The sequence below is a fragment of the Leuresthes tenuis genome, unplaced genomic scaffold, assembly GCF_036924035.1.
Source record: "Leuresthes tenuis unplaced genomic scaffold, fLeuTen1.0.hap1 SCAF_4, whole genome shotgun sequence".
NCBI classification, from domain to species: Eukaryota; Metazoa; Chordata; class Actinopteri; order Atheriniformes; family Atherinopsidae; genus Leuresthes; species Leuresthes tenuis.
Window position 1 is genome coordinate 2,490,956 of NW_027325358.1, and position 20,986 is coordinate 2,511,941.

Sequence of the window (20,986 nt, forward strand, 5' to 3'; positions counted from 1 at the left end):
CTCGCGGGTGTTATTAGGCCACAAGAAACAACTGCTTTGTTCTCCGGCGCTACGACATAACAATGGCTTTTGGGGTGATTTAAATTTTTTGGCTGCTTGAATGCTCAAAAAAATGTGCATAAAGCCAGCGGCAAGGCTCTGGATTAATCAAGCATTTATTCTGCCCCCAGGTGCTCGGCGTTTTGGGAAAGCTCATTTCTACCACATCCCCGCTTTTCTAACTCTAAAACGATCACGTTCGCTCAATGAAGCTCTGGAGGCAGAGTTTTAAATTTTAAACAATGTCCTCGGATGAGGGTAAGAAAAGGACATTCAACGCGGGAATGTGTTTGATGAAAAGAGAGAGATGCCCTCTGAAGGTCACAAGGTCGGAGCGCGATATCTGTAACCAGCAGAAGGAGCTTTGGGGTGGAGGAGCGAAGGAGATGGTTTAAGTTCCTCTCCTTGGGGAAATCTCCATCCGTCTGGGGAATAGCTGCAAGCACAGCCAATTCACACGCTCTAACGGGCCCTTAATTTGGTGAAATATGCCATTGCTTAGGCCTTTGGAGTCTGTTCAAATGGCAGAAATGAGCGGTTATGGTGGACATTAGTTGGTAGAACTGATGAGAAGTCAATTTACCAATTTCACCATTTTAATATTACTAAACCAGTAATTCAACAAGGCTGAACATGTTCTTCTGCTATGCTCCATCGCCACTATGTTTTATATGATTAAAGACGGTAATGGTGGTACTATGACATTAACTCCATAAAGATTTAAATGTTTTAACAGACTGATGAAGCCATTAAGATTAAGTCTGTCATATAAACTTATTTTTGCTCTCTTTTGTCACCTGATCAGGAGCCTGCTGTAGTGCTTTTAAATAAGCAGGGTATCCTATGTTCCTTTTGGACATTTCCACCATGACAGCTTGGTAGTATACGGCTGCATTGTAAAATGAAGGTTTTTAACACTTTATTAAGTGTTAGTTGGGAATGTGTTATATTTCACAGGATGTTTTCCTGCTGGTGACGTAATGCATCACCAAGGCAAAGTCAAAACTGCAGGTTTTTGCAATAAAATTGTGTATTTTAACACTCTAACCTGCTGTTTTTCTTACCCTTTCTGTGTTATTCTAAAGCCTAATGCCAGTAGCGTTGGAGAAAATCGATAAAAAGAGGGAGTTAAACAACAGCAGACCCAAAGTTGGGTTCTGTATCTCTTCTCCACTCCAACTTTGATCTCTTTGAGTGTCAGTGACCCCTGGTCCATACCCATCAAGCTTTGTTCACATGTGGCAAATCTCAAATAAGGTTTTGGATTTAAGAATGTGTTGCTTTTGTCTGAAAAGAGCTCTAAAAAGGGGGAGAAAACAGCCGGTAACAAAGCAGTGGTGAAAAAAATGGAGATTAGATCAAATTAAATGGAAATTTAAGTGGCAGCATCAAACGTTAGGAAAAGAGAAAATAGAGATCAATGTGATAATTTGCCATTACACCCAGACACAAGTACCTCTCTCTCAGTAATCACGGGTTCCTGCGAGCTGCTTACTGGTCTAAATAGCTGCAGCATCTTAACACGCATTTTTCACACCAACCACGACAACGTCACAGTGTCAAGTCTGTAATTTACTATTTACAGTCGCTCCAAGCTCAGGCTGAGTCCTGCCGCAACACAGCAAAGCAGCAGAGCAGTTTCCCTCCACTGTGGCAGCACCAGAGGGAGCCCAAAGAAACGTGGAGTGGGCTCTTTCAGTCATTTCAGTCCGCACACATTACAGCCCGAAGAGCACAAATGCTCCAAATTGTGAATCCACCCACATCTTGTGTCAGTCTCTATAACACCGAAGCTGTGAGCGTGCCGTCTCTGCCAACACATACGTGTGCACATACACCTCCACACAGAGTCCTGCAGGAAAACTATTTTGCAAATATACGCACTTGAGACAGAAAACTTCGTATAAACAGATGAAGTTGATTATGGAGTCAACACACAGTGGATACCAAGCTTTTATGATACTAATTCACATTCTTTGCACTCATTTTTCTGCTCTGAGTGGCTGTAATCTGGCCTCAGTGCTGCATGTAAGCTTTGTGTAGAAGTGGAAGCTCGGCATGTTGGATGGAGCACGGCTGAATTATCATCCATGTTGATTCAACGCAGCAGAGCAAAAAATGGTGCTCCCCAGACTCCCTTGTATCCGGCATTTAGATTGGGTTTAATGGACAGCCGTGTGACCTGTGGATGGACCTGTACATATATATTCTGTCACGGATAAAGGTTCTTTGATAAAATATCAACGAAGAGGGGATTTTTTGACAGAACTGTGCCTGATCGTGTGCACAAGCTGCATAAATTCAAATGCACAGGTGTGAAAATGAGCAGTTTGGTCTGAAAGTGTCCGATATGCAACTGAGTCCAATGTGTTTTTGCTTTAGAGCGGCTTGATCCTCATTTGGACTCAGTTCATGTGAGGGAATAAAAGAATTAAATTAGCTGTGCTGAGAGCAGATTGGAACAGCTGGAGAACATAGACTGTTTTCACTTTCATTTAATTTAATCGTGGGATTCTATCTCCGCCCTCTGTGTCATCGTTTGGTTTGACCCGTCACCTGTCTTCCCCTCTGATCAGCACTTTCATGCTCTGGCTGCCCATCAGTCTGTCAGCAGTGGGCTGGAGGTGACTGCACTTCCCGTGACCTTTGAACTTGTTTTGACAACTCATCCGCCTTAAGTTGAAGGGGAGGCTCCTTCTTGTCTTGAATGTCATTGTAATGACATGTGAAATCACATCAGATGAATGCAATGAAGAGCTGAAATGACTTCTTTATTTAAAAATACTATTCTATTGACAAACTGTCCTCAAATTTCAAACCTAATACATGCAGCCTATAAGATGAATTCACTCCTGCGGTGTAACAAGTCCAATCTTTTGCCTTATTCCAGTGCAGTTGTTGATCTCTCACCCCAGACTCTTTACTCCACTGACACTTTCTGGAAAGCAGCGATGCAGACGCCGAAGGTCCTAAAAAACAGTCCTGAGATGGCTCTGCTTCTGGCTTTCCACAGGCCAAGAAAAGAAACCCTCCAGACCACCTTTGTGTCCATCGTGTCAAGTCTTGCAGTCGACATAAAACAAGGGAGCATGAGTTGGATCTTAAACACTAAAGCAGCATCGACAACTTGCAATGACCAAAAGGACCCTGTTGTGTCTCCTCACTCCTCACTGGAAAAAAACAGCACTTGAACACACCTCAAAGACTAGCAAACCTACACGATCTGCAGCTGACATAACTTTGGACAGCGGGGGGGGGGCAGGCCATACACTGTTCAATAAGGCATACAAACATAGAAGCAGTGGCTGGTTTAGAAGATGTAAATAAATAAAGAGTGAGCTTTTTCAGCGGCAGACCTGACTTAATAACGTGGTAACAGTGGGTTAATTATCGTTCCCTTTATCAAAAGACAAGAGACGGATGTTAGAACAGTCCTAACAGTCCTGAGTTTTCATTTGGAGTCCTGCAACAGTGTACACCTGAATACAAATTTAAAGGGATGCGAAGGTAAATCTAAACTTAATCTTTGCACACTAAGAAAATATAGATTTTGTTGGTACCTCACAAAGTAATTCCACCCAATGTGATCCAGTTTGTAGCACACCTGCAGTCCCCTGACAGCGGCTTAGCTCCTCGGTCCACCGACCATAACGGCACTCGTGTAACTCAACTTCTTTCTCTTTTCACTGATTCCATTTAAGGAAAAAGAACAATTCTTGGACTCAGAAGATGCACTTCTGTGGTGGAAGCAGAGTAGTTCTATAAAAACTAACACTTAGATTCACTCCGACACAAAGCAAATCTCTGGCTTCTATATTTTCCACAGCAGAACAAAGCCGAAGGCCTGACCACACCTCAGAGTCTTGCATATCTTTCTGAGACCGTATCCAGGTTGCAGGAAAATACTATAACATGTGTTTGGGAAGCAATAGTGCAGAGAGATATTAAGGTTCTTATTCTTTTAACATGTTTCACAGCTTTAGTCAAATCACACCAAGCTCAAAACTACCATTTTCAGTTTGGTCCATCAGTGTGGCAACAACATGCTAACAGATCTGCTTATCTGAGAAGAAGACAAAGACATAAGTAAATAGCCTCAGCTAATGCTCAGCTAATGTTCCTTCAGGGTGGACAGTCCATGAGTTTCAGTTTTTCTCTGTGGGTCCTTGTGGGCTTGAACTAAGTGGAGACAGCAGCCATGAACTGGCCTTAAGGACCGTCTCCTTGTGAGCATAATTATATTCAGCAAATTTCAACCTTTTCCTCTGGGGGCTGAGCGCACTCAAACTGGCAATCTGCCCAACAGTGCCCTGTGTAAACCGGGAATATTTGTTCATGCCGTGGCACTACGGGAAAAGTCAGCGTGTCAGAAAAACTCTGATCAACCACTCTCTTGGGATAATGAGTGATCATACCGAATTTTAAGGCCATCTGTGGATGCTCTGCTTCCTGCCTTGGATAAACAGGCCAGTGAGCAGACTGACCATCATTTCAACACAGCTGACACACCTCTCAGAGGAAGACTGGATGAAACAGCAGTGAAATCATATGCCACGCAATAAACATTATATCCCAAGGCAAAAATACTAAAACTAGAGCTCCTTAAATGCAAATATTTACAAGAAATGGAAAAAAAATCTTTATCTCTCTTGTAGTAGCCTGCTCTACAAATGTTGTTGCTGCAAATGCTTCTCTGTCTGGTAAACCATGTCGCTCTAAATTCAATTACGGCCACATAAACATTTTCATGTGTGGCAAGTGAGCTGTGAAAGGGCAGCACGCTGCCTGGGCTGCAGCTGGGCGAGGCGAGCGGGGTATGATCTACTTCTAAGCTGCAGAACAGGGAACAGATCTGGGATGCTGCTGGAGATGCTGTAATATTTAGGATGCACCCAACTGGCTGCGCTGTGGTCTTCTTATTACACAGTGTTTGTCTGATGCTGTCATGTTTCCAGCCATCTGACAACTTGTGCCTCCTCTCTGCCGTCTCATTGCACACAGAAAGTAAACACTAGATCTATTAATTTCAATCACAGTCACAAAATCTTTTCATCTGCCAAAAAATGCATGACTTCTGTCTCGGCAGGATTAGTCCAATAGAATCTTTCCTGTAAGCTCTGGATCTGCTCCCATGTCATCTTCTGTGCTGCTCGATCGGAGTGCAGCAGCAGCTGAAAAGTAGGGGTATCAACTCGTCCTTTTGGCTCCACTTCTCCCTTTGCCCTCTTGTCCTAAAGCTCATATTATTCTGCATTATTCTTAAGACTACCCACTCCCTCTAGTGATGGACAAAGGCATTGCCTGCAGGCAGGCGGCAAATGTGGGACCACGGTAATGACAGGAAGTGCTAGCTTACATTGCTACGGGCTGGAAGCTGTTCCAGGGGACCAGTGGGAAGCACACTGTGGACTGGGGAAAACACTTGTTTGATGAGAACTCACAGAATAGTCTGTGTGAAGATGGCTAAATGCCAGTGTTAAGCTCTGTTTCAGAGAAACTGGTGGGCAAAAGTGCTAAGAGGCACCAACAAGCCACAAAGCACAGAGGAAGAAGCAGCGGATGAACACAAATGCATGTAAAATCAGACGTCATTGAACTGCTCTCCGTTGTGTTGAAGCAGCCGGATTTGTTTTTAAATGGCACAATGTGATAATTACCTGGGCTGTGTTTCTTCAGAACTACTCTGTGGGTTTCCATGGAGGCCTAGTTTCCCTCAAATCCCATTTCCCTCATCTATCTCACAGGTCTGGATGATGTAGTGATGCCTTCATTCGTGGCCCCACCTCTGCGAATGTTAATAATCATACAGCGATTCCACTTTCCCATCTGCAGTCCCAGCACTTTGCAGTGGGATGTGTTCGCTATATGATAAATGTGGTGGGCAAGAAAACAACCACGTGTGTTGCTTTAATAAGCCATTAGTTATTATATCAAATGATCAGCCCAGAAGGTACGTTACCCCTGTGAGAATCAGGCTGAATGTACAGATTTGTAATGAATGCAGAGCAACATGTGCAAAACAAATGAAAAGGTGACACACAAGTCAATGAACTGAGCTGAATTCATTAAATAAAGTTGTTAGGGAGCTCTCTCCATGCAGCAAATCAGTGCTTTGATGTGAGCGGACTCATTTAAATGCCATTAAATCTTTACACTGACATGTTTAGAATAAGATACAGTAAAACTAGATCTATCCCCTTCAACATAATTAGTATCACCAGTGAAAATGGAGCATTATTCATATTTCATTCAATTTTAGAAATCCAACTCATCTTTTAGGATTATTTTAGCATCCAAACATGTTTAATACAGCATGTGTCATGGTGTTGGCATACCGTTGGCATACCGTATAAAGATAGTCTCACTTATTTTGGCATTTCACAGGTTTCACCCTGTTTTCGTTCTCACGAGTCCGCCCCACTGAAAAGGTCAAGCTTGAGCTAATGCTCCCGCTCTCACATTTGTGACTCCACTGGGATAATGTGTGATAATTAAAGGGCTTTAGCATATGGCTACTATCACTGACACGCTGTGTGACTTAGCGGGAGCCCTTTGTGCCTTTTTGGGGCAGTAAAAAGAAAACAGAAATGTCATCAGGAAGCAAATATGCCTTGTAAGCCCTCGATTTGTGTAAGACACAGTTTGAATTTGGCAAGCAACCAAGTAAAATATGAATGCAGCTCAGTAAATGTGAAAACTGCTGCCTGTCTCATGCCATTACACATCTAAAGCTAGCTGCAGCAACAAAACTGAGTTAGCATTAACCTTTATTTGAAGTAATCTGAGCAGCAACATGCTTGAATGTAGATAGAATTTGTTTTCGTTTGATCCATTTTTTGCTCTCTTTTGGCTCTTTGAACTTCTTGTCTGAGATGCTGAAATGTGTTTATTATTATTATCATTATTATTATTAAATGTCCATCAACTCTTTCCATCAAAGCCGTTTATTTCGAACTATTATGACCCAATGAGGACACGCGAGAGCTTTGTAGCTTCCAGGAATGTACAGTACTTCCTTCTTTTCTCATGATGTAAAACAGTTCTGAAATCTTTATGGTTCACCAGCCACCGGAAAATACCATGCAGTTGATTTGTCATGTGACTGCTGATGACCTCATCCAAAGTCTGTTGTGTCCTGGTGATTTGAGGGGCTGAATTCATCCAGCAGGCCCAGGCCTGCTGTGCACCGTTAGCTTTATACACGGTCGACCTATCGAGCTGTGATGGACGAGGTCTCTGCAGAGACACGGGTGCAGAAAACATGCAGCCGAACTTTAATCCTGTGTTATTAAGACCAAAGCATGTCACAGGCATTTCATGAAGACACGATACACAGTACATGTCTGCCGTTCTGCGTGCACTGACATTAGATCCAGCTTTTCTGGCTGGCTGCTCAGCAGACAGAGGGGCCAGAGGTGCTCTAAAGATCTGCTGGACTTGGAATTTGGCATGGAGATGAGTGGATTTCTGCTCAAAGTAATTAAGCAAATTAAAGCTAAAATGTAGATTAACTTTAGGCTGCATCTGCCGCTGTCACTTTTCATTGGCTGGTCGCTAACTTTAGTTTGGCCTGTGGGGATTACAGCAGCAAAATTAGTGGGCGGTGGGCTAAAACTCGATGGCTGTCAGCGATTTCAACACTAGCACCTCGTCATGTCACGTTTTAGTTTTAAACTCATTGTTGACATCAGACATATTTTTCACGTTTGTGCTGTTTCTAAAACAAAAGCGAATGCAGTATCTAAAAAAAGTCTCTTTGTTGCACATTTCTACTGCAGACTGAGGGCATATGACACATCAGAAATGGTACTGAGCACTATTGATTATGAAGCCGCACTATCAGTCTGTGTGTGACAGGACTGGGGCAGCACTGTGGCATCCTTCGCTGGGAATTATTGGGATTAAGAAGATTTAAGCTCTACTTTAGGGCTAAATGTGCTAAGAGGTTGCCAGGTACAGAGTGAATAAATGTTCTCATTATCAACAAATGGCTTAGCAAATCAAATGCATATTCAAAAGGCTTATTTCATTAGTGCTACAACAAAGGAGATAAAGCTTTACATTAAAAAGGACAAGCCCTGGTCCATCTGCCTTTTATGTGCTGCTCTCAGCACGACGAGCCACACTGCAGAAAATCACAGCGCTGTTGAGTCAGGCAAAGCCCAGCCTGCGAGCTGCAGCACGTAAAAAGTGTCAGACGAAGAGCATTTATTTAGTTGCGTGAATGTTACCACTCATTACTCAACAGCATTGCTTGTACGACCTCAACTCATGAAGCTGTGAATAAAGCGTGGGAACAAATTGAGGAAATGGGAATATTAATGTTGAGAGTTGAAGTGTGGTCACTTGGGTATGACTTTGTTACAGCAGCAAGACAAATTATTTAGCAGTTACTGCAAAGTAAAGGAGACATCAGTGCTTTCTGTTTCGTTACAGGTTTGCTGTGCATGATTCCAGCAGGTTTTAGACACAGTATTTATTTCTCCTTTGTGTTTATCTGCTGCTAACAGATGACCCGTCTGTTTCCGAGCTCCACGCAGCTCAGATGTTGGCTTTGTCCTGGACTGAAAACTCTGAACTCATCTTATTTTCTGAGTTTTTTCCAGATGTTAGTCACAGCTCACATCCATAGAAGCAACACAGGTTAAAACATTCAATATTCGCTATTTTATGGACACATTTAAGCCATTTATCAACAGTTTCCATGATCTTCACAGGCGCACGAACCAATGCAGTCACCGCTCGTCTCCATGCCGACAGCACACAGAATGAAACACCCTTGTTTAGGGATGGGAATCGAAGAGGACCTGCTCCCAGTGTTTGATTCCGTGGGATCGTTAATCCGCCTGGTTACCTATCCCGTTTATCGGTTCTGCTGACGTCTGACGCATTTGCGCGATGACATCACGTGCACGTTTAGCTCAGAATGTTTCCAACATGGCGCCGAGGCAGAAGCGCTTCAAAGTTTGGTTATATTTCACCAAAAAGGACAAAACTAGGGCCAGTTGCAACACATGCAGAGCTGTTATCGCACCAAAGAGGAAAATAACCTCCAACATGCTGAAACATTTGACCACACAGCGTGCAGTTACTGTGCACGGATGCAAAGTCTTTGACACGCTGCTAAGCGATGGCGGCGACTCGTGGCACAGCGTCTTCTGTCTGAAAAGTCCCAGGTAACGTAAATCTTCCAGGTCCTGTTGATTGTAATGTTAGCGACTTACTGTATGAATAGTTTCCATCTGATATGAACATCTAGTTGAGAGGACCCTAAGAGTGAGGCAGGCTCAGAGGCAGGCTCCCGCATACCTGCAGCGACCCCTTTCATCGAGGCAGGGAAAATAAAATGAGATGAATGTCACCGAGCAGTTACTAGATTTGTGGTGGAAGGTTTGCACCCTTTTGCCACGGTGGAAGCCCCTGAATTTCGGTAGGATATGTTGCTGCTTATTGTCTGGCGGCTCAGCTGAAAATTAGAACAGTCAAAATGTTATTTTAACTCGAAGTTCCTGATTTTCAGCTTAAGCCAGCTTTGATTTAGTTAAAGTTGAGTGCAAAATGTTGGTGCATACTTGAAATTAAAGTGTTACTGCAACCAAAGCCATTCGTGCTGTATTTGTACGATCTATAACTGGATATAAGGAACCGATAATATCAATAATGGAACTGCTGAATTCTTAACGATTCCCATCCCAACCATTGTTCCTCTGTGAATTATGGCTGAACATCTTAATTAATCAGATTACAGGTGGCTACAGTTTGTTGTTTGATCCTCGAAAACTGAAACAACATGAGGGAGAGTTGATAAAAACAATGATGTCATTACTTTTCACTTAAACTTCTTTGTCTTTAAACTTTTAAAATCCCCCAAATGTTCTGTTCTCCTTATTCTTATTAGCAAAAATACGAACCCCTGGCTTCAGATCATCCCTTTAATAAGCTCTTTAAGGACTTCTTGGTTGAAAAAATAGCTTAAACAGTCGCACAGGTAGATAGCAGAGATGATGAAAGCTCTGAAACTAAATTTGCTGACAATTTATCACCTGATAATGTTACATCAGCCTGTTCTCAGAGAAATACATGAAATGAGGATGACTTCTTCATGTCGCATGTGGTAGAATCACAGAATCAGTCATATGCTGGTACAAGCTTTTCCTTCATCAGCTGCAATGTGTAAAGAAGTTTCCCAAAGTTATCATTAACCCAAAGCAGTATAGTGTAATAATAGTGTGTATTGGAGGTTATTCCTTAAACCCAACCAAACAATGACTGAAAACAGGCACAGGGTCAAATGGGAGATGCTAACATTAGCTCGTTAGCTCAACCACTTGTAAATGTGGATTTTTTTACCTGCTAAATTTGACACTTAACAGAGAAAATAGAAAAACTTTTGTCCCAGTCCCCCAAAAAGCAAAGTTTGTGAAAGTTTCATGAAACTGAGTTAAAAATCGCATCTGTATTTCCTAACCATAACCAAGTAGTTTTGATTCCTAAACCTAGCTAACAACAAATCCTGACCTTGAATTTACTTCTCAGGGGAACTAAACCAGTCAGCGTTCCACGAGACGTAGTTTGGTTTAGCGACACCACAACGTTCTGCGCTACCTCACAAAGTATCGCTTTAACAGGAAGTGACATGTTAAATTAAGCTGAGTTTAGTAAATTTTATTGAATCATGCTGTGGTTCCTATTTTTCGGTCAACATAAGGAATGATTGAATGCCTTTATAAAGGGCTCTCAGTGGGAATTAAGTGCTACAGGCTTGAGGCGTTCGTGACACATCTCTTCAGGGACTGGCCAAAAGGATCATTAACAATATCTCCCCCTCACTTTCTCTTCTTGTGCAAGGTCCTCCCTGAAAGAAAATACCTATAAAAGAACTTAAGGATTAATAATTAATTGATATCCATGACCACTCACTCCATCTGCTAGGAGACAGGCTTATATTAGTGCCGTTCCCGCCAAGCAGCCCAAACAACTCTTATGATGGCATTAAATTTTTAAAAGCAGCTCAGCGTGGAGGCTGGGTAAATAAAAGACAATTACTCTGTGTGATAGAAATGTAATGTGGTTCACATTCATAGGAAGCATGAGCGTAATGCTTAGACACGGCAAAATTACCCAGAGGCAGCTGAAGAATGATTTATTTAAGGCCACTTCTCAGGCCGAGTTTCACGCCAGATGTTAGCGACAGGAAGAAGTTGAATCACGTACTGGAGCATTTTAGCTTGAGAGAAGTGATAACAGGAAGAAGAAATCCAAAATCAAGGGCATTTATCACTGGCTGCCATCAGTGAAAGACGCTTACACAATTTGCTTGGTTAATGGAGGAGGGGGTGTTAAAGCAGGTTATTATCATTAAAATCCAAATGGAAATAAAGAAGCAGACCTGATTGTAAAGTTAATGCAGCGTGGACACATTTTACAGCCACTTCCAATCTCTCATAGATAAACCAGTAGATCACTTTAATTAGACAATGTGTTAATTGACTGCAGGTCCTGGGGTGCGATGTGTCAACATTAGTCTCCATCAATGACAACCTCCTCCGGGCATAACACCATTCAATCCAACCAAGTGAGACGTGATACTGAGAGTGCGTGTGCACTTTTTTTACATGAGCTTTTATGTGGATGTCATGTGGGTCTGGGTGGCTGCGGTTTTGTGTATTTGTGACCTAGTGAATGCAAAGCAATGTGTGGGAGAGGCAGAGCCTGCAGAAAAGGGCACAGAGAGGAAGAGAAAGACATGGAGCGAATAGAGAGCGAGGCAGATTGAGGGAACAGCACAGCGTGCAGTCTATCGCGCCGCTGTGCTGTGACATCATTATGGGCTCATCGCTTGGCCACTCTCCCCGGCTTACTCCTGGTTGGGAAATAGCAGGAAACGTCAACATTACAATGTATCACAGCTGGCTTTAAAAAAGAGAAGAGGGGCAAGGTTTTTTTGCAAATGTCTGAGTTAAATATTGAATTAAATGTTAATATAAGTCAGTCCGTGGTTCAAACTGGAGACGGCAAGATGAAGATAGTCAGAGGAAGATGAGCCTTCTGATTAGTTAACTGGATACGAGTGACCGTAAAAAGCCACGTGATGAAATATAACCTCAGATCATAAAAAGGTGGGACAGCATGGAAGGTGGAAATAAAAAAAACCTTCAGGGATCCTTACTACTTAGATTTGAACTCCTCTGCAAACTGCACCACAATACAGAGTTCCATTCACAAGCTTTACTGTGCAGAAAAGAAGCCTGATGTTAACCTCGTCCACTTCTCTGGGCTCGGAGGCGTCTGGGATGGACCCTCACACGGTGGAAACGTGTGCTGTGGTCAGACCCATCAGTATTCCACATCTTTGTTGGAAGAAATGGAGCAAAGAGCAAAAGCAGCATCCAGCCTGCTGTCAGCAACCAGTCCCTGCAGCCAGGCTCTGTGATGGTATGGGGTTGGATCAGGGGGCAAAGCTCATTTCCACTTCTGTGACGGCAGCATTAATGCAGAAAAGCTCACTGAGATTTTACAGCAACATATGCTGCCTTCAAGGCCACATCTTTTCCTGGGACGTCCCAGCATTGTTCAAGCAGACCATGGAAAACCACATTCTGCCACATTCCAAAGGCCTGGCTGAGGAAGAAGAGGTACGGGTGCTGGACTGGCTGCCTGCAGTCCTGACCTGTCCCCAGCAGAGAAACAACCACCCCCCCGCCCTGCTGCACACCTTACGACCTGTTTAAGGAAGAATGGGACAAAATAACAGCTGGAACTCTGCATCACCTGGTTTCCTCAGAGTCAGAACGGCTTTAAGTGTTGGCAGAAGGAAACAAAGTGGGAAAAGATTTATCATATAAACTTTTTTGGGATATATTTCACCCTGAACTTGGATAAATATTAATAAATCAGATGAAATGACAGGACAAAGCATGAAATGTCCTTTTTTATGTCTGTCTGCAATGAAAAGAAAAAATCTAATGAAAAATATTTCTTATTTTCTGATTTTGGGTAATAAAAATGTAACTAAATCAAATCTTACATTGGAGTGACTTCTTTCTTCCTCACACCTTTTCTCTCATATAAATAATGTCGCCGGCTTTGTACAGCGAGCCCAGCATTGGTGGCCAAGCATCGCACTGAAGTCGTAGCGAGGTGACTCTCAGCCAGTCGCACAGGCAACATAATGAGGCGATTAGATTTGGTGAACGCAGCTTTTAAAGCCTCTCATCTATCTGGTTGGGTTTCTATTTCGCACAGAGCTTCAAAGCCTTTTCGCAGCTTGATGTGAGTGGAGATCCGTGGTGTGCTGCAGAGGCAGGTGCAATGTATTCTGATTGGATTGCTCCTGAATGGCTTCCTTAATGTTGCAGTGTTTCTGTGGCGAGGAGAGTTTAGCATTATGGGACTCTGTTAAGTGCATCCTGTGACCTTTAACAGGACTCAGAAAACGCTGAAAACGCACTGACCTAGTTAACTTCTAGCTGAAGCAAAAAGCTCGATTTTTCACGATGGTTCGATGCCGCTAATAGAAAAATATGTATTCTTGTTGTTTTATTTTGAATTAAGCAGTTAGCCACACTCCCCTTCCCACACAAAACCTTTCCGGCTCTTTCTCCTGCATGGCTAAAATCCCTTTGAAAACTATTAGTTGACACATCCTTCACTGGTTCTGAAAGAATAACACGATGTGACATAACGTGCTTTTAAAACTACACGGCGTGTTATCAGGAAGTCAAGAGGGAGCATCAGGCTGACCACGACGATCTGGGAACTGCAGCCAGGAGCCTGGCTCCGGAGGCCAGTCAAGACCACTTCTCCTTTCATGTGGCACTTGGCTTCTTGCCATCATAAATGCTCAGAGAAAACAGGAAACTAATCTGTGGACACTAATTAGACCAGGAATTAGAGGAGGAATAGATGGAAAGATAATAGCGATAAGGCTCACTGGAAGGGTTACTTTGCTTATAATATTCTTGTCTTTTTTTCTCCTGTTCCTCCTCAAGAGGAGCCACCAGAGAAGCCGGAGAGGAAAGAATAGAAACAAGTTTTTGATGTATTAACATGGCTTTTTAGGGTGAAACGGGTTGATGGAAAATGAGCAGGCACAAAGCTGGGAATGCGACATGTGGCCACTGTCCTCGTTAGCAGGTCTCTGGGCTTCCACACAATAAATACTGTTTAATGACCATAAAGTGCAAAAAGCAACTCGCCAGATTAAAATGTATTCAACAACATGTCAAGCAGTCCGATTGCTTCAGAACCAGGATCATTTATTGACACCTTGTCTGGAAGAATCCAATATCCTCAAAGGGAAGAGCTTTTAATGGTTTACACAAGATGGAATATGTGTGGGTGTGTTTGCTGCCTGACATTTTTGCCTTTAAAGGCTGCTCATGAGAGCCTGCGTGTGTTCCCTGCCTCTCAAAAGGGATTTGGGAATTTCAAACGCACAGTCAGCTCTATTGATGACTTGCCAGATATGGATGACCTGTCTCTGCGTGAGTTCTCATGCCTTTAAAGACCACTCGAGTCGCACCCATATCTGCATCATCTCACGCTGACTTTTTTCATGCCGCACAGGACAACAAAGAGCGCCACGTGCCACAGTACATGAACCCAGCCGCTGAAAAGCCTTTGCCCTCAGATGCTAAGACTTGATTATTCCTGAAATGACAATCATTTTGATTACGCTGTTGAGAGGCGATCTCGAGGTTCCCTTGGAAAAGATGAATGTTTTAGGATCACACTGCGAAAGCGATCCATTTTGTATTCAAGCTGTCACTCACAGCGCCATTATGTTCATGACTGCTGAGGCTGAGAGGTTACACTGCCTCAAAAATGCTTCAGGAAAGAACTTGTCACGCCGCTGCAGGGATGCTTCAACGGAATTATCATCATGAATATTATAAATGACAGTTAGTCTCAACATGGCTACCATTACAGTGCCAGTTAATATCTGAGGTTAAGGCTCCAGCATAACCTGCATAAGCCTGAGGCACAGACAAGAGGCCACATACGACAGCAGACAGGAGGAAGTGGAAGTAAAACGGTGGGGGTGAAGACAGCGAGTTGGACAGGTACAGAGAGATAGTGAGAGTGCATTAGCCTTGTGTACACGCCTCAGAGGACACGCCACCCCCCAGGGAACCCGCGGCAGCATGCGTCCTACCACAGGTAGTCGCAGTACAAGACACGGCCGACCAATCTGCCTGAAATAAGACTGTCAGAAAGGCTCCAGACCCAAGAGGCTGTGAATTTACGGTCAGTTTTGGGATCAAAACAGCCTGAAAGTCAGGCCGCGCACATTCATCTACAAGAATATTCCTGGGATCTGTTCCTGGGGAGGTAAAATGGTTGAGGGTACGGGGGTTAAAGGTCAGCAGAACAGGGCGTATGCCCTCCAAAACATGTACATATGAGTTTTTGTCATTTTAGAGCATTTTGTCCGTACTCACGACTGAGAAACCTCAGATTCCCTCATCTCTACGTCACTTGGTCAGGTTTATGCAGCTAAAACTCGACACTGTCTTTCAAGATGTGGCCATATTTAAAGAAACCAACACTGATCCAGTTTCAGACTGAAATATTCTCACTAAATTAGGTTGAGATAAAAAAAAATCATAATTTTTCCATCAACCAAATCAAAACTATGGATTCGAGTGAATAAAAGCCCTTCTATGATTTATCTTTGTTATGATACCACAGAAATGCAGCTTCCATTTTCGACTGAGCACTACGAAGTGGCTTCTTCACTGAATGTGTCACACTCTGCAACCTCCTGAAAATGGCAGCGAGTTGTGTTTTAATAATACATAAGTTCTGGTCCTCTTACATGGTGGTCATGCTCAGAATAATTATTGCATAGTTTCAAAATGTCTGCGGATATTTTATGTCTGTTTTTCAAATGTAAGCAAACAAAAATATCAATGTTGAAATGTTTCGTTCTAAATCTAAAAGGAAAACTGAGGGACTTGGAATTAACCAAAAATATTGCCTCTCTAATCCAAAGACATTAATGCTGGTTGTAAACACATGTGCGTCCCAATCACTTTACATTGTTGCAGATTCTACTTAAAAGCATCCAAGCACATGTTTGTGTTGAGTTTTTACCACCAAACAAGCATTAAAACATGTAACCTCTGGATATAAGACTTTATGATCCTCCATCAGGATCTGTCAAGTTATCATGGAGTAATTAGAGACTTCCCGAACTGCTTGGTTATGTATAGAGGACGGTTGTGGCCAAGGCTGAATGAAACCAGCTCTGATGCCTGACAGGAAACTTGCAGCAGCCTCTGGTGCAGTTGCTTAAGGTTTAAGATTGATGGCGGACATGATAAAAGAATTACCCTGTTTAGATTAGAGGAAGGCTGTGGTCTCGATTAAAAGTGCAGCACATAACCTGATCCGCTGAGTAGATGAGTAATAAGGGAGGGATTGTTGCCAAGTTCAAGTGGTAAAATATGCGGTAAAAGTTCAGGACAGGCCAGAGTGAAAAGGTGGAAATATCAGTGTCCAGTTTTAGGGTCAAATGCTTGGTAGATCCATCTGAAGCATTTTAATTCCTCTGAGCCTGTTTAAACTTGCACAAAGGTAGCATCTGTGCTGGTCTCAGCCACTCAGAAAGGTATACAGCCCCCCCAAAAATGTGATAAGGAGTAAGCAAAAGAGATACAGTGTTGATTAAATGCTCACTGGCTAAAATTTAGCTAAACACCAACTAATTTCACAACAAAAAGGACAAAAAGCCCAAAATAGTAAAGAAGCAGACAACAGAAACACTGGACTCTTTTTTAACTTCGACCTTTTCCACAGCAGAGCAAAGCTAAAGGACCAACAACAACACAACCAAGAGCAGCTCACGGCTCGGATTGTTTCACATATTTTTGAGGCTGCCCCCATTTGGCAGAAGAATGCTATAATAGCCAGACGAGTGTTTCTGAACCCCCAATAAACAGCCTGGTGCAGCCACATTAACCCAAGAGCTCGCCTCATATAGCGATCACCTGAAAGGATTTTGTGTTTAGTCTATATCTTCTTTAGCTGATAGAGAAGGATGTGTGCCGTCTCCAGCTGGAGGAGGCTGTGGTTCATTGGTGCCGACAGGATACTTCAGGAGGTTTTGTCTAACAGAAACCCGGCGGTGATGCTATGTTTCTGATGAGGAGCGTCTCTGTGGTGGAGTCGGATTAACAATAAAGGATTTAAGATGGCCTAACCAAGCTAGTTATCCACCCAAACAGTTTGTCATCCTATTAGGCAGCTGTTTTTCTAACTTAACTGCTCCCATAGTGTAGTTGGAGAACTTACAGCTCAATCTCCCGTCCCTGCCCCTTCATTCATCACTGGAACAAGCACCAGCAGCCAATGAAGATAAAATAGCAGATCTCTCTTGAGGATGCTCTCGGGGCCAGGCCTGATTTAGCCCCTCTTCTTTTTTAATGACAGACTTTGAAACAGGGGCCCCAGTCTTCAAGATAATTATTAAAGATTTAAAGCTGAGGGGCAGCAGCACCCGATAACCTCCTCACCCGCTCCATCCAGCGCACACTCGCGCGCTCACAAACATGCTCCCCTCACAGCGCCTCAGTCTTCACTGCAGGTTAAAAAACAAGTCCGCGAAGCATGTCGTAATCAGCTCAGACATGACTGAATATGCAGGATTTCTCTGTGTTTTGTTGTTTTCAAATGAAATAAAGCAGAAGCAGCAGCCACAACACCATAAAAGAAGAAGCCATCGGCTCCCGGGCGGCAGACGTGATTGTGTAGATGACAGATTCATTTTGTTTCATTATTGTCTCATGAGGTGGAGCATATTTATCCATTATATATGCAGAGATGCAACTGAATGAAGTGTGTCATTTTAGTACGATGACAGCTGCTATAAAGCTTTAGACATCATGGCGGGAGGCTGCATCTCACTTGACCTGCCATCATTTTATGACACAAATGCTGTTTCTGCAGCCAAAGAATTTAAAGTTAGAATCACTGTGAATGTATTTATTCTTTTTTAGAAAGTAAAATGATTTCCCAGGATAATGTGAAGTGAGAGATGTTTTTAAATGATGTAAATAAATTGAGTTCATGTAATTGGTCACAATTTTTCTTCAAGAAGGCACACATCTCCTTAGTGATAATGCAGATGGGGAAGCAAACCCCCCCACACCCCCCTTCTGAAAATGTGTGGTGCTGAAACAAGGCATCGTACCTTTTCTTTGCGGTAAATTAATCAAATTAGTGTTGATTGATAACAGTCAGTCAGCACATATTTATTATTATTTTGACTCATTTAAAATGATCTCAGAAATGAGGGGATGTACAAATAGAAAAACTCGTAACCTTAAGAATTTCAACGTTTAATGGAGACTTATTAAATGATTTATGGCTCCCTCCTTCCTTAGCCACTTAATTTGGATTGAAACCCTCGCATCACTGGAAGTATTCACATGTCTTGGAACCGCCATAAATATTTTCCGCACGAAAATAAATATTTCAGTCGGAATTCTCGCCTGTAAGGTCACCCACGGATGTGACAAAGGTATAAGGAATGACAGTCATGTTTGGTGCGAGCATTTCACTGCTGCACGAGTGTGGCATCGAAGGATCAGCGTGCGCGTCTGTGGCTTGCAGTGCACCTGTTAACAGTCGACCACAACTCAGCGGCGCGGCAGGGCGCAAAGTCCGCGCTCTGTGCGTCACGGAGTTTTTTCCACTAACTGATCAACACCCTCTGGGTTCATGTGAGACACAAAGTCTGAAAAGCATCCAGCGCAACATACAGAGGACACGGCGGTGAGCCACTTACGCTGCTGTTCTGTCCCGACCAGTAGACCACCGCGTGGTTATGCGCAGAGTCCCCCGTCAGGGCGAATGTGCTGCTGGTGAGTTTGGGCTCATCCTGCCGGTTATTCCCTCTCCCTTCCTCCCTGTTCCATCTCAACTCGGATCTGCCTGATCTGTGCCCGTCTAACATAGAGCCCCGGTCCCTTGCTGCGCCCGCGTCCACGCCAGCCCGGTCAGCCCAGCCACTCTCACTGAACTCGGCAAACTCGGCACCGCTTCTCTTGGCTCTCCGGAGCGCAGCATCCTGATCCATCTCTGGCTTATAACTGCCGCCGTGACTTTCTTGACTGGACCCGAGGGTACGAACTTCATCCAAACGGAAATCTTGGTGGATCTGTGGAGCATATTCAATAGAAACGCCTGTCTCACGGTCGCCGTCCATTCCAGCATCCTGATCCATAACCCCGAGTTCCCTAAACTCTACTCGGATGTTTCTCAGGTTGGCTGTCTCCTCTGTCGGATCGGTGCGTATCCCCAGCTGTAATTCCTCCTGGTGAAGTTGAACAGGCGACGGGCAGGATGCGCAAGTTATCTCCGCCTTGGCATTTTGCAGGGTATGAGCGGCGATCATTACCCAGATACCCAGAGATAAGTGCAAGCCTGGGCAGGAGCCAGCCCAAGTCTCCATCGCTGACAGAGATTTGGGTGGGTGAAAGATGATTGGAAACCTTATCCGACACCTTAAGTCCCCTCACTCAGGTCGATACGGAACAAAGGATGCCTCAACTGTCCGTCTGGATGTTTGTGGGGGGAGAAAAAAGTGCTCTTCAGCGAAACTGTTCACGTCCAAGGATCTTTGGTCGGGAAAGCCACAACACAGGAGGGAGGAGCTGTACCACAGCCAGCTGCCGAGTGAGCGCCCGGAAGAGACAGTGTGTGCGTGTGTGTGCGCGCGCGTGTGTAACACAGAGAGAGAGAGAGAGAGAGAGAGACGCTGTCCGTGGTGCTGAGTCTTCTCCTTCTCTTTGAAGTATTTCAGCATTACAAAATACTCATTGTATGCTCACATCATATTTCTGTTCTACGCTCTAAATAAGTTGATTATCCAGACTTTTATCAATGTTGCTCCTGAGTTTAACAGATGGATGCCTCAAGTGATTTTGTGGCTGTAAGACTTGAGTTATAAGACCTCCCGCTGGCATGAAAATAACGGGAACAAACCGTGAGATACGCAGTGAAACACCTTCCTTGTGTGTGGTGACGCAACAGCGCAGCAGTTTGGGGGACAAGAGACACTTTCCAGGCTTATGCAGAAAATAAACTGTTCAACCCGTGTATTACCAATAAACTGGAGTCACCTGACGCCCTCTGAGCAGGAGAAACAGCGCCGGTTTGATGTCTTCTTTGCTTAAATTAGAATTTTATGCGTTATTTGGGATTATTTATTTATTTTTGGTAATTTACTGAAGAAGCGGTGGATTTCTGAAATGATGCATATGGACTGTGGTCGATAGGAATCCCACTGTCATCTTCGATGATACTGCTATATTTGAATGAAATAAAGACAAATAAACGGGCACGTGTCATTTCATTCTAATTTATTTACCGGTTGGTCTCGGGTTGAAGGTGCATGGAGACAGATACAGACGTTATTGTCCCCGCATGGAGATGTGTCTGGACTCTGTTGGGATGTTAAATTCACCCACTTAATAACGCATTATTTTAAATAATATCAATGCTAATCTTAAAATGTACAGAGATTCATTGTTAAAATGGAAGAAAAAGTGTAATTAGAAGAAAAACATGATGTTTTTCCATCAGTCAGTTTTTCATCCTACAACAAAACTTAAACTGCCACAGTGACCGACGTACACGCGCGCGTGCGAGAGGCTCAATAAAAGCTGCTTTTTCGAAACCGACTCACTGCATTAAGAATAAGAGGAACATTAAAGAGTTAATGTGGTGGTAGATACAAAGATGGACATAGATCATTTCTTTTTTTATTACTATTATTCTCACTGCTGTTCAGCCGCGCAGGGAGCAGCATTCACTGGCCTTTGCTCCTTTTTGTCCTGCGGTGTCTCCAAACTGGACATGAAAGCAGCAGCTCCTCCGGAGGAAGAAGGCCCGGTCACTGTAAGGGTTGGGGGGGACGTGTTGCCCCGGAGAGGCAGAG

The 20,986-nt window shown here is 43.5% G+C and overlaps 1 protein-coding gene across 1 annotated transcript in view; it reads right to left on the reverse strand.

The window, feature by feature from the left end:
- Nucleotides 1-19,717, reverse strand: part of sorcs3a (sortilin related VPS10 domain containing receptor 3a) — a 221,942-nt gene extending 202,225 nt beyond the window's left edge. The window contains exon 1 of the mRNA XM_072384071.1: nucleotides 18,833-19,717. Coding sequence (XP_072240172.1) covers nucleotides 18,833-19,498 — 666 coding nt within the window. The 5' untranslated portion in view covers nucleotides 19,499-19,717. The remainder of the gene's footprint in view (nucleotides 1-18,832) is intronic.
- Nucleotides 19,718-20,986: the final 1,269 nt, after the last annotated feature.